This window comes from Salvelinus fontinalis, chromosome 27 (genome assembly GCF_029448725.1).
Source record: "Salvelinus fontinalis isolate EN_2023a chromosome 27, ASM2944872v1, whole genome shotgun sequence".
NCBI lineage: Eukaryota > Metazoa > Chordata > Actinopteri > Salmoniformes > Salmonidae > Salvelinus > Salvelinus fontinalis.
In genome coordinates this window covers 40138643-40152452 of record NC_074691.1, presented here as the reverse complement: position 1 = coordinate 40152452, position 13810 = coordinate 40138643, and the positions used below count along the sequence as shown (strand labels likewise).

At 43.2% G+C, this 13810-nt stretch overlaps 1 protein-coding gene across 1 annotated transcript; it reads right to left on the bottom strand.

Annotated features, from left to right (window-relative positions):
- Window positions 1-13: 13 nt before the first annotated feature.
- Window positions 14-13155, bottom strand: tmed10 (transmembrane p24 trafficking protein 10). Its single transcript, XM_055885766.1, has 5 exons — window positions 12893-13155; window positions 11994-12114; window positions 11098-11171; window positions 3114-3240; window positions 14-2664 (listed from the first exon to the last, which is right to left on the bottom strand). Exons 1-5 carry the CDS (start codon window positions 13067-13069, stop codon window positions 2543-2545), a joined length of 621 nt encoding a protein of 206 aa, XP_055741741.1. The 5' UTR covers window positions 13070-13155; the 3' UTR covers window positions 14-2542.
- Window positions 13156-13810: the final 655 nt, after the last annotated feature.

Below are 13810 nucleotides of genomic sequence, written 5' to 3'. Positions count from 1 at the left end.
GCACATCTTGCAGTATTTTCATAGATTTCATCATTTATTCATAATCATTTTATTAGGTAGACAGTAACAGGTAGACAATACTAGTGTAACCTTTATAAAATTATATATATGATCCACTTATAAAGATGCCATAATGACAAAGATTTTTACAGCCAAGCAGGAGCTAGTGAGATCCTGTTGGTGCCTTAGGGAACTCCTCTGTGAAGCGCTTGTGCAGTAACTCAATTCGCCCATGCACTCTTTCTAAACAACGCTCTTTGTAGAAACGTTGGCGAAGTCTACAAAATGCGCTCCACCGTTACATATTTTAGTTTTGGAAACAGAAAGATATATGGAATTAAAATGTTTAATCGATGAGAACATGCAGAATGTCGGCCAAAACCCACTGCCGGACACTTGGCTTCCTCTCGTCACCAGATTTGGTAGTGAGTGGAAACGCCAATTGGATTTTTCACATTTATACATCCGGTGAAATATTTGGCTCATTGTTCTGTGATAACGCTGCGTGAATGTCCTTTGGTCATCCCATCACAAAATCTCAAGCAACATTTTTTTGTAAATCCATCCAATATTTTTATTGAATAAAAGCCTAAATAAACCTTTTCCAAATTGATATCAATCAACATAGAAATCATTGACTGAAAAACATAGCAAATGTTCACTGTTAAATGTATGTACCCCACATAATTGGTTATTGCAGTAGCTTTAATAACAGTGACAAAAAAATAGTTGGAATATCTTTTAACCAACTCCAAACCCTCATGTAACTCAGACCCCATAATTATCTCCGAACGAATGTTGGATGGATCTTGAAAGCCTGGTCGCAGATCAGTTTTTGTACTCTCACTAACTCCATTGCCGTCCTTGTCACGCCAAACCTGACAAGGAGTTGCCATGATTGGACCAAAGAGAGTGGCAACTCAGGCTAGGATCTTGGCTGTAAGTGTTGTAATTTAAAATTGATTCCCAAAAATCAATAAGCAATAGCCTGGTCCCAGATCTGTTTGTGTTGTCTTGCTTTGCCAACTCCCATTGTCACTGTTGTCAAACAAACAGATCTGGGACCAGGCTAAAGAAGCAAATAATTTCCCCTGAAATTGCAATAAAAATAAAAAAAATACACTAGCCTACTCAAATGGAATACATCCAAGGAAGAGTTAGGATATTTTCCATGTTACTACAAAACTACCACCGACGCAAAGTTGGCATGTAAAATGGCAGTACAATACTACTATCCTGATGTTGATGATAGAATAACATGTCTGCCATTTTTTCAGTAATAAGGTTTGACATGCATTTGTGAGTCAGGTTCTAATAGGCAGATTCAAGGGTTCTCAGGAGAGGAATTCATACAGGGGACCACTACTTGGCTTAAAACACATTCAGATGGCAATGTAGATGTGTGGCTGTTATCTTTTGTACATCTTTAAGATAAAATAAAAACTTAAGAACTAGCAACAAGTGTTCTGCTAGAAATGACCTAGTTTTCAAAATGATATTTTTTCTGCGTTCAAAATTACAGCCTATTCCTTAAATAGTGCACTACTTTTGACCAAGGCCCAATGCACTTTTAATATGGAATAGGGTGCCATTTAAGACAACCAACCATTCATTCCCTGATAACTTATGAAACCCTCTCCCCTAAAATACCTGCCCTGCGATAGCATTTTACAAAATCAAAACAAACTAAAAGACGCTGTCAGATTTTGTTACCAAAACATGTATTCAAATTAATTAAGCAACAAAGCACACAAGTTCAGTGGTTGCCATAGTTTCTCTCTTTTGAGTTATACCACATTCCACCTGCTGTTCATCGAAGGCTTCACTTAAAAAGGACAATATAAAAGGGACATCTCAAATGGCACCCTATTGCAATACTTTGACCAGAGTCCTATGGGACCTGGTCAAAAGTAGTGCACTATATAGGGAATAGGGTGCCATTGGCGACGTACAGCACACTATAGCTCGCTTGGCATGGCCAAGACTTTGTCTATGGCCCTTTATATTGTTGTACATTCTCTCAAAGGGGGCAACCATTCATCCCAACAAAATAAAACATAACTCCAAATCAAACTGTACACATTAAAGGACAATCTGAGAAATGTAAATAACACATGGAACATTCTCGCTCTCTTTGAAGATAAATCTGTGTATATTCTACATTTCTAGCTTTAAAAAAACAAACAAATATTTCACTCTGCTGAATGAGCCCCAGGTGTATATAGTTTTCAGAGAATAGGCCTTTGTGCCCTCTCACACCACCGAAACTAGTAGAGAGTTCTGCTCCACCTTTTGTTTTGTCATTATTGGATAGGTCCGAAACGGTGCCCTGGTTATTCCCTGTATAGTGCACTACTTTTGACCAGAGTCTACGGGCCTTCGGCAAAAACTTCAGCCTATGGGGCTCTGGTCAAAAGTAGTTCACTATATAGGGTGCCATTTCGGACAAAGCCATAGTTTTTGCTGAAGCTAGTCCGATGAGGGTGATGGTTGATCGGGTAGCATTGGCTTCTCCTCCTGGGTGTAGTGGTGATGCCTCTCTCTACTCGATCAGCTTCTTGGCCTTGAAGAAGCGTCGCAGGTAGAAGACCTGCCAGGTGGCCAGGCCAATCAGACAGCACATAGAGAATATGCTGAAGTACAGGACGCGTGTGTTGGTGGATTCTGGAAGGAGGAGAACAGAGGTAGAAATATTGACGATAGTGAAAATTACCCCTCATAGTCTGGTTCCTCTATAGGTTTCTTCCTAGGTTTTGGCCTTTCTAGGGAGTTTTTCCCTAGCCACCGTGCTTCTACACCTGCATTGCTTGCTGTTTGGGGTTTTAGGCTGGGTTTCTGTACAGCACTTTGAGATATCAGCTGATGTACGAAGGGCTATATAAATAAATTTGATTTGAGTAATGTAATGTAATGTAAAAAAATGTGTTGACGATGAGCAACGACTATGCATTAGAATAATCACATGTATAACTTAATTCTGCATAAAACATGTATTGATGTTCAAGGGGAAGATTTCTCAAATGGACAGACTGAGAAGTTCACAAATCACACAACAGAGGTCCATGTCGGACTAGTAAACGGAACTACTACTATCAGTACTATGCTCTTCTTACCGTTGGTATCTCTCATCTCCTCCTCCCTCCTCTTCATGTAGGCAAAGTCATTGACGATGGACTCTGATAGGTCCTCCAGTCGCCTTAGCTCCACCTCCAGGGGCTTCAGCTTCTCCACTTTGGCGATCTGAGTGGACGAGAGAGCCGCCAATCAAAAAAAAACAAATGCAGGTAGGTGTTTATTGGAGTTAAGATCTAAACTTGTTCCGGTGGATAGTGCAGCAGGAAAGGGATGAACATTTATAAATAAGGAAATTCTAGATAGAAGCTTGGACTGTGTCCCAGTTTGTCCAGTAGGTGTCACTCTCGAGCTATGCAGTAGCAGTGCCAGTTTTCCTAGTAGTGCAACATGAACAGGAACACAGTGCAATCGGTCTGGTATGCAGAACGCTTTACCCCTCCTCTCTCTAGTTTTACAGAATTTCTCTTCCCACAAGCTACAGCTAAAACATATAAACTCAGCAACAACAAAAAAGAAACGTCTTCACTGTCAACTGCGTTTATTTTCAGCAAACTTAACATGTGTAAATATTTGTAAGAACATAAGATTCAACAACTGAGACATAAACTGAACAAGTTCCACAGACATGTGACTAACAGAAATTGAATAATGTGTCCCTGAACAAAGGGGGGGTTAAATCAAAAGTAACAGTCAGTATCTGGTGTGGCCACCAGCTGCATTAAGTACTGCAGTGCATCTCCTCCTCCTCATGGACTGCACCAGATTTGCCAGTTCTTGCTGTGAGATGTTACCCCACTCTTCCACCAAGGCACCTGCAAGTTCCTGGACATTTCTGGGGGGAATGTCCCTAGCCCTCACCAACAGGTCCCAGACGTGCTCAATGGAATTGAGGGCCGGGCTCTTCGCTGGCCATGGCAGAACACTAATGTTCCTGTCTTGCAGGAAATCACGCACAGAATGAGCAGTATGGCTGGTGGCATTGTCATGCTGGACGGTCATGTCAGGATGAGCCTGCAGGAAGGGTACCACATGAGAGAGGAGAATGTCTTCTCTGTAACGCACAGAGTTGAGATTGCCTGCAATGATAACAAGCTCAGTCCAATGATGCTGTGACACACTGCCCCAGACCATGACGGACCCTCCACCTCCAAATCGATCCCGCTCCAGAGTACAGGCCTCGGTGTAACGCTCATTCCTTCGACGATAAACACAAAAACCGACCATCACCCCTGGTGAGACAAAACCGTGACTCGTCAGTGAAGAGCATTTTTGTCAGTCCTGTCTGGTCCTGCGACGGTGGGTTTGTGCCCATAGGCGATGTTGTTGCCGGTGATGTCTGGTGAGGACCTGTCTTACAACAGGCCTACAAGCCCTCAGTCCAGCCTCTCTCAGCCTACTGCGGACAGTCTGAGCACTGATGGAGGGATTGTGCGTTCCTGGTGTAACTCGGGCAGTTGTTGTTGCCATCCTGTACCTGTTCCGCAGGTGTGATGTTCGCATGTACCGATCCTGTGCAGGTGTTGTCACACGTGGTCTGCCACTGCGAGACGATCAGCTGTCCGTCCTGTCTCCCTGTAGCGCTGTCTTAGGCGTCTCACAGTACGGACATTGCAATTTATTGCCCGTTGCACATCTGCAGTCCTCATGCCTCCTTGCAGCATGCCTAAGGCACGTTCACGCAGATGAGCAGGGACCCTGGGCATCTTTCTTTTGGTGTTTTTCAGAGTCAGTAGAAAGGCCTCTTTAGTGTCCTAAGTTTTCTTAACTGTGACCTTAATTGCCTACCGTCTGTAAGTTGTTAGTGTCTTAACGACCGTTCCACAGGTGCATGTTCATTAATTGTTTATGGTTCATTGAACAAGCATGGGAAACGGTGTTAAAACCCTTTACAACGAAGATCTGTGAAGTTATTTGGATTGTAACGAATTATCTTTGAAAGACAGAGTTCCTGAAAAAGGGACGTTTCTTTTTTTGCTAAGTTTATAAAGAAATTGGATCAAGACAATATTAAAAATCAGGGTTTTGGCTAGGGGATAGGGCAGTTTCAAATATATATACGAATAATGTCATAAAAACTGGAAAATCACATTTCTCAACCAAGTAAATCAAATGAATAACTTTGTACCGACGCCACATTCCATTGGAAATGATGTACTTCCTGTACCAAAACACATTGGAAATGATGTACTTCCTGTACCAAAACACATTGGAAATGATGTACTTCCTGTACCAAAACACATTGGAAATGATGTACTTCCTGTACCAAAACGCAATGACGTTGTCGGTCTGATCGAGGCGTAAGAATAAAAGAGAACAAGTGAAATCAAGCTGACCAGACAGACCAGGTGACCAGACGGACCAGACGGACCAGACAGACCAGGTGACCAGACGGACCAGACGGACCAGGTGACCAGACGGACCAGGTGACCAGACGGACCAGGTGACCAGACGGACCAGGTGACCAGACGGACCAGGTGACCAGACGGACCAGACGGACCAGGTGACCAGATGGACCAGGTGACCAGACGGACCAGGTGACCAGACGGACCAGGTGACCAGACGGACCAGGTGACCAGATGGACCAGGTGACCAGACGGACCAGGTGACCAGACGGACCAGGTGACCAGATGGACCAGACGGACCAGGTGACCAGACGGACCAGACCGACCAGGTGACCAGACGGACCAGACCGACCAGGTGACCAGACCGACCAGGTGACCAGGCGGACCAGGTGACCAGACGACCAGGTGACCAGATGGACCAGGTGACCAGATGGACCAGACGGACCAGGTGACCAGATGGACCAGACGGACCAGGTGACCAGACGGACCAGGTGACCAGACGGACTAGACGGACCAGGTGACCAGACGGACCAGGTGACCAGACGGACCAGGTGACCAGACGGACCAGACGGACCAGGTGACCAGATGGACCAGACCGACCAGGTGACCAGACCGACCAGGTGACCAGACCGACCAGGTGACCAGACCGACCAGGTGACCAGACGGACCAGGTGACCAGACCGACCAGACCGACCAGACCGACCAGACCGACCAGACGTACGTCACAGTAGCAGGCCATTGCTTTGGTTACAGACAAGACAGGGATTCTAGCCAACTTGCACTTTCTGGTTTCCTTTCCAACTAGGCTCTACTCTAGCACAACACGTTGGCATTACGTAGCTAAGTACGCACGTACTGTACAGTATTCACCCACATAGGCATGCCCACATTAACACAGACACCAGTAGCTGGCCTAGTCCTCCAACCCACGCATGGGCTTCGGGCTCAATCACTATGTGTGGGTAGAGTGGATTATCAATTCACAATACAAGTCAGTAGAACAGTGTGTGCAGTGTTAACTCTGGTGTCTTCAGAAAGTGTTCACACCCCTTGACTTTTTCCACAGTTTGTTGTGTTACAGCCTAAATTTAAAATGAATTGTGTCACTGGCCTATACACCATACCCCTTAACGTCAAAGTATAATATATTCTTTTTGGGGGAGGGGGGGGTTCAAACACGGACCAGACAGACCAGGTGACCAGACGGACCAGGTGTCCAGACGGACCAGGTGACCAGACGGACCAGGTGACCAGACGGACCAGACAGACCAGGTGACCAGACGGACCAGACTGACCAGATGGACCAGATGGACCAGGTGACCAGACGGACCAGGTGACCAGACGAACCAGGTGACCAGACGGACCAGACAGACCAGGTGACCCGATGGACCAGGTGACCAGACAGACCAGACGGACCAGGTGACCAGACGGACCAGGTGACCAGATGGACCAGACAGACCAGATGGACCAGACAGACCAGACAGACCAGATGGACCAGACAGACCAGACGGACCAGGTGACCAGACAGACCAGGTGACCAGACGGACCAGGTGACCAGATGGACCAGACGGACCATACGGACCAGACGGACCAGACAGACCAGACAGACCAGACAGACCAGACAGACCAGACGGACCAGGTGACCAGACGGACCAGGTGACCAAGTGACCAGATGGACCAGACGGACCAGACGGACCAGACGGACCAGACGGACCAGACGGACCAGACGGACGTCACAGTAGCAGGCCATTGCTTTGGTTACAGACAAGACGGACCAGGTGACCAGACGGACCAGACAGACCAGGTGACCAGACAGACCAGGTGACCAGACAGACCAGGCAGACGTCACAGTAGCAGGCCATTGCTTTGTTTACAGACAAGACAGGGATTCTAGCCAAGTTGCACTTCCTGGTTTCCTTTCCAACTAGGCTCTACTCTAACACAACACGTTGGCATTACGTAGCTAAGTACGCACGTACTGTACAGTATTCACCCACATAGGCATGCCCACATTAACACAGACACCAGTAGCTGGCCTAGTCCTCCAACCCACGCATGGGCTTCGGGCTCAATCACTATGTGTGGGGTGTGGGTAGAGTGGATTATCAATTCACAATACAAGTCAGTAGAACAGTGTGTGCAGTGTTAACTCTGGTGTCTTCAGAAAGTGTTCACACCCCTTGACTTTTTCCACAGTTTGTTGTGTTACAGCCTGAATTTAAAATGAATTGTGTCACTGGCCTATACACCATACCCCTTAACGTCAAAGTATAATATATTTTTTTTGGGGGGGGGGGGGGTTCAAACACAGATTCAACCACAAAGACCAGGTAGGTTTTCCAATGCCTTGTAAAGAAGCGCACCTATTGGTAGATGGGTAAAAAGAAAGCATACATTGAATATCCCTTTGAGCATGGTGAAGTTATTAATTACACTTTCGATGGTGTATCAATACACCCAGTCACTATAAAGATACAGGTGTCCTTCCTAACTCAGTTGCCGGAGAGGAAGGAAACCGCTCAGGGATTTCACCATGAGGTAAAATGGTGACTTTAAAACAGTTACAGAGTTGAATGGCTGTGATAAGAGAAAACTGAGGATGGATCAACAACATTGTAGTTACTCCTTAATACTAACCTAAATGACAGAGTGAAAAGAAGGACGCCTGTACAGAATATAAATATTCCAAAACATGCAATAAGGCACTAAAATAATACTGCAAAAAAATGTGGCAAAGAAATTACCTTTATGACCTAAATACAAAGTGTTATGTTTGGGGCAAATCTATATTTTCAAACATGGTGGTGGCTGCATCATTTCATGGGTATTCATGTCATCGTTAAGGACTAGGGAGGCTTTTTTTGTTGTTGAAAAAAGGAACGGAATAGAGCTAAGCACAGGAAAAATCCTAGAGGAAAACTTGGTTCAGTCTGCTTTCCACCAGACACTGGGAGATGAATTCACCTTTCAGCAGGACAATGAACTAAAACACAAAGCCAAATCTACAATGGAGTGGTTAACCAAGAAGACAGTGAATATTCCCGAGTGGCTGACAGAGCATCAAATTAAGTCTTTTTTTTTTGGTCCACCAGCCACTTTGGGAAGTAGATTATTATTCTTTTTAATCTACCAGCCACTCAGATTTTTTTTTCACGGACAAAATATTTTTTGCCCACGAAAATTACACCGACAAAACACACAAAAACAGATGAACATGCTTTATAATGTTTCTAAAACAATATATGTATTACTAGTAAGAAGTAATGTGGTATATTGTTTAATTTCATCTTTTGTGACGTGGGTCTTTTAACCCCCCCCAAAACAAATTCACCTGCCCCTTTAAGGTTACCGTGGTAACGTGACTCCAGTCATGTTTGTACCTGTGAGATTGAGTTTGACTAGTAGAAACGCCGTCTCTTCTCTAGCAGTTGAAACTCAAACATAGAAAAACAATCTAGCTTGTGAACAAAATAATGTAAATAGCCAAGAAACACAAGGACAAAGTCTCACTTTCGTTTCAAGTAAATTAAACCTATTTTTTTATGCCTGTGCGCAGCGCTTCTAAAAATCAATCTTCCACTCAGCTCTTCAGGTGCGCACAGCTCCCAGCCAGGCAGAGCTGCAGCACGAGGTGGAATAGGCTATATAGGATTCCTACTTCTTTTGACTTTGGGCGATTGACATACCAGCTATGAAACAAAACAGCGGAAATACTTTGCAAACAGCTACCGCAGCAGTTATGTTACTATAAATGTGATATGACTTTTCTTTTTCTTTTTCACAAATGCGAGTGAAACGCTCACACAGCGGAGCCCTCACTTCCCACCAACATGGCTGGTGAAATAGACATCTTAGCCGCCAAAATCTACCCACATTTGGCAGATGTTCAATTTAAGCACTGGTGGCCGAGTTACGGTTTTGACTTAAATCTACTTGAAAATATACTGCAAGACTTGAAAATGGCTGTGTAGCAATGATCAACAACCATCTTCTTGACAGAGCTTGAATTTTTTTTTATTTTTTATAATGTGCAAATATTGTACACTCCAGGTGTGTAAAGCTCTTTGATAAGTACCCAGAAAGACTCACAGCTGTAATCGCTACCAAAGGTGATTCTAAAATGTATTGACTCAGGGGTGTGAATACTTATGTAAATTAGGTATTTCTGTATTTTTATTTTCAATACATTTGCCCCCCCCCCCCCCCCCCCCCCCCCAAAAACTTTAAAAAATTGTAACCATTTCCAATTTTGTCACTATGGGGTATTGTGTGTAGATGGATGAGAATTTAATTTTAATTTAATACATTTTGAATTCCGTCTGTAACAACAAAATGTGGAATAAGTCAATAGGTTTGAATACTTTCTGAAGGGCCAACACACCATGTTCTAATACTAGCCCAGTGACTCAATCATCATAACAATCAATGGGAGCCCCATGACATGACCTTTTTTTCTCCTTCATTTTTTAGATTGTCTAGTTTTTATTTTTGGTGGCTGTTTGTTCTCAAAGAAGATGATCTCATAAATATATTGTATATCTCCATTAACTTTTTTGACGTACTTTATATCCGTTTACTTTACATTAGCTAGGTTTACATCCAAATGACGACAGATTTTTCATGTGAATATTCTAAAAATCTACATTAAAAACAATATGAGCATTTTCCAACCATGTTGTTTCCATTAAACTGATTTTTTGCGGATAAAAAGCTGCGCGTGATGACGTAGTAAAAATAACTTTAGTGATTCAATTCTTCATTTTAATATTTTTTTTTTAAATTTAAACAAGTTAAATGGGTTTCCATCTAATTTAACTCTACTGCGTTATATAGCTAATGTGCCCACTCTGGTCTTGGCATGTGCGCTCTAGCCAACAGCTTCGCTGATACAGTGCGGGTAAACTACCTACAGTACAGGAGATTATTATGGACAAAAGAGCTAGATCATTTTTATTTGTCAAAACGGCAGTCAACCATCGATCATCACCAGAATAAGACCCTCGATCATCACCGTGCACTTTCACCACCTTGTGAAAATCATCATCATTTATTTAATCTGTAATCTAATAAACTGCATGCCTTTCCCCGAGTCGTAGTGGTAGGACCACACACCATGTCATCGCGTGACTCCCAAGTTTACTTCAATATTCGTTATTATATCAATATTTGCGCATAAAGACGCTTCCACCGCCATTTCACTCAGAATTAATTTTACAGACACAAAAAAAAAAATCCCACCTTGTCTAACATATATATATTGTTTTGTCGAAATAAGGGAATGTTTACAGTGAAATTTGCTGTTTCCATCAGGCCCGTCGTGGCATTTTTATCCGACGTACTTAACTCGCATTAAACATTTTTTTAAAGGAAACCTGGTTACTGAAAACATTCTGCCATCCCCAAAATTATTTAGACTTTTTTTTTTTGTGGCGGCACCTTACATTAAATATTTTGTCCCTCAAAATCTGATGAAATGCTTCCTAAGTCCCTACCAAAATGTTGGCACCAAATTAACAAGTCATACTATTCCAGCCCAGTGTGCAGAGGGGCTTCTTTAAACAATTTCAACTATCATTTGACATTTCCAAGACACTGGGCCTGCAAAGCAAATAAGCAATCCCTTTGTGGTGCAAGAGTACATGCATTTCAGTTTCACTTTGAAGCAGTACCAGCGACTCACCTCTTCATAGTTCTTGGCCTCCACTCCGTGCTTCATGTCCAGATTAAGCAGCTGGTCGGGGATCCTCCCAGTTCCTGGGTGACAGAACACACACATCATTTTCAAGGCATGGATGGCTTTACTCAGCTCATTCAATAACAGCAAGCAATAATACAAGTTGGAAGGACTCCTTCCAGGTCACATGGACCGTGTTCGGCAGGACACAATGTTTTGTTTCATTCAGAAAGAAATATGCTATGTAGAACAAACAATATTTTGTTTCATTCAGATAGAAATATGCTATGTAGAACAAACAATGTTTTGTTTCATTCAGATAGAAATATGCTATGTAGAACAAACAATGTTCCCATTTCTATCTGAAACAGAGTTTGGGTCCTGAATGTGACCCAGCTATAAACCTATCTCGTCCTAACTTATCCCCTGCTGCTTCATTCACTTATTGGTTGCTGACTGACTGGCCTCCATTAAGAGTCTCTGGGTTCGCGCCCAGGCTCTGTCGCAGCCGGCCGCAACCGGGAGGTCCGTGGGGCGACGCACAATTGGCATAGCGTCGTCCGGGTTAGGGAGCGTTTGGCCGGTAGGGATATCCTTGTCTCAGTATGTAAAATGTAATAAAATGCATGCACTCTACTGTAAGACGCTCTGGATAAGAGCATCTGCTAAATGACTAAAATGTAAATGTAAACAGAGTAGTGTTCTCAAAACCCTGACCCAAATGTTGCATGTGCTGACCAGCGATAGCCTGAAATCCAGAACAGATGGGTACCCACTACTTGTGGTGTAATGCAGTTAAGCTATCAATTGCATTGAACAATGCCTGCTCCTTGCAAACATCTAGGTTAAGGATTACCATCACTTTAAGTACCACAAAATACATACTATTCACTTTGACTTACCCATGGGCGATTTGCTCTCAAAGCACACTTCAAACATGTCATAATCCTCTGTCGTGAAAGCAAACTTCCCTTTCGTTGCACTTTCCTTTGAGTATAGAATGTGTCCCGACGAGTCTGTGATCTAACGTTAAACACAGATGATAATACAACAACATAAAAAAGGCAGAAAATACAACACGTGTATTGACAGCTGTTGCATGAGTGTTGCAACGGGCAATGTTTACCCAATGGCGTGTAATATAAACTCTCTCACACAACATCAGCTAACTTTGTCCATGTAGTAAGCAAATTATAGACTTGTATGATTATGATTTGTATGAGTTGTCAAGTCTTATTCTAACCCTGCATTCACTTTGTTGACATCACCGTCATGAGCAAGATTCTACAGCATGCTAACATCGCTAGCTAACTTAGTAGCTACACGTATCACAAAGTAGATAGGGGAGTTAAGACTGACGTGTAACATCCTGAATGAGTTTTCACCAACTCAACTGATACTAAAACATTGAAATAAAATAGTTAAGTTTAAATTCCTTTACGTATGTAATATTATACACACTTCGTTTGATAAAATGTAAAATTCTGCTATTTCAATCAAAACCATTTAAAAGCGCAAGAACCAGGAAAGACCTGTCACAGGCCCAACCAGGCTAACGTTAGCTACCATGCTAACATTAGTTAGCAAGATAACAGCAGCTGTCAACAAGACTTTTAGCTAGCCAGCTGTTATGAATAGCAATTTATATGAATACGGTTGCATTTCCACGTATTGTTTTAAAGTCACTTCTCATCCGAAAATGATATGACCAAACTGCGTTTGGGCCTTCACTGTTAACAGTTAGTAGCTAGTTAGTTTAGCTTTGCCGTCAGTACCGTATTGCCAGCAGCATCAAACTCACCTTCAGGTTGGTTTTTGTGTTGGACTGGTCGCTGATTTCATACTCCCCCGTGACGAGCACGTCTTTGTGGATCTCTTCCCGTAAACATTTCCTTGAATTTACCGGTAAAAAGAACGAAATTGATAATACCGATTCAATGAGAACCGGTAAAAGCAGCAGGGTAGCGAACCGAGCCATGGCTACTAGCCGAAACAAACATGCGCAACCGCTAGCAAACTACTGCAGCTTGGCTTAAAGAACTCGCTCTACGCCTCGGATCTCTCCATAGCGCCGCAACCGCAAAGGAGGTCTGTGAGAGACCAAATGGATGGATGTTTCCACTAGTTACCACAGCCACTAAGTCAAAATTGGTTACATCTTAAAAATGTATTCAAGGATGGAGTTAGGCATGATGTTATAAATGTGGTTAAGGGTAGGGTTCATGTCAGGGTTAGGTTTAAATCATATTTTAAAAAGATAACTTGTAGAAATTGGGTTTAAGACTTTGTGGCTGTGGTAACTAGTGACGACCGTGGTTGAACGGATGGATGGATCGATAGACAGATAGATTACACAAGGACCTAACCAGACAGTACAGTAAGTGTTTAATCCTCAACAGCATTATGTAACAGGCCATATCACATTCACAGTTACTGGGGTATTCTGAAGATCCCAAAAACTATTATTTTCTCGTCAGCAGCAGCTCAGGGATTAACCAATTCGGTTTGATGGAGTTTATTCGTTTCCAGGGAAACCTCCCCTTCCGGATCCCCTCGAGAGAACACATCACTCCACTCAGGATGCTTCTCAAATGGCACCCTATGCTCTATTCAGTGCACTACCCCCCGCTTAGTACGTCAAACAAACCCTCTGAATGTCACTCTCCCTGACAGTTTTCTGAAGTGACATTAACCACATGTTTGATGTTTTTTTAACCAC

Bases quoted from the DNA above. Each gene is read 5' to 3' on its own strand.
- tmed10 (XM_055885766.1), bottom strand. From the start codon at position 13,069: ATGGCTCGGTTCGCTACCCTGCTGCTTTTACCGGTTCTCATTGAATCG. The intron at 12,115-12,892 runs GTGAGTTTGATG...GTTTAACGTTAG, and splicing joins ACACAAAAACCAACCTGAAG to ATCACAGACTCGTCGGGACA. The intron at 11,172-11,993 runs GTAAGTCAAAGT...TCTGTCACCCAG, and splicing joins TGAGAGCAAATCGCCCATGG to GAACTGGGAGGATCCCCGAC.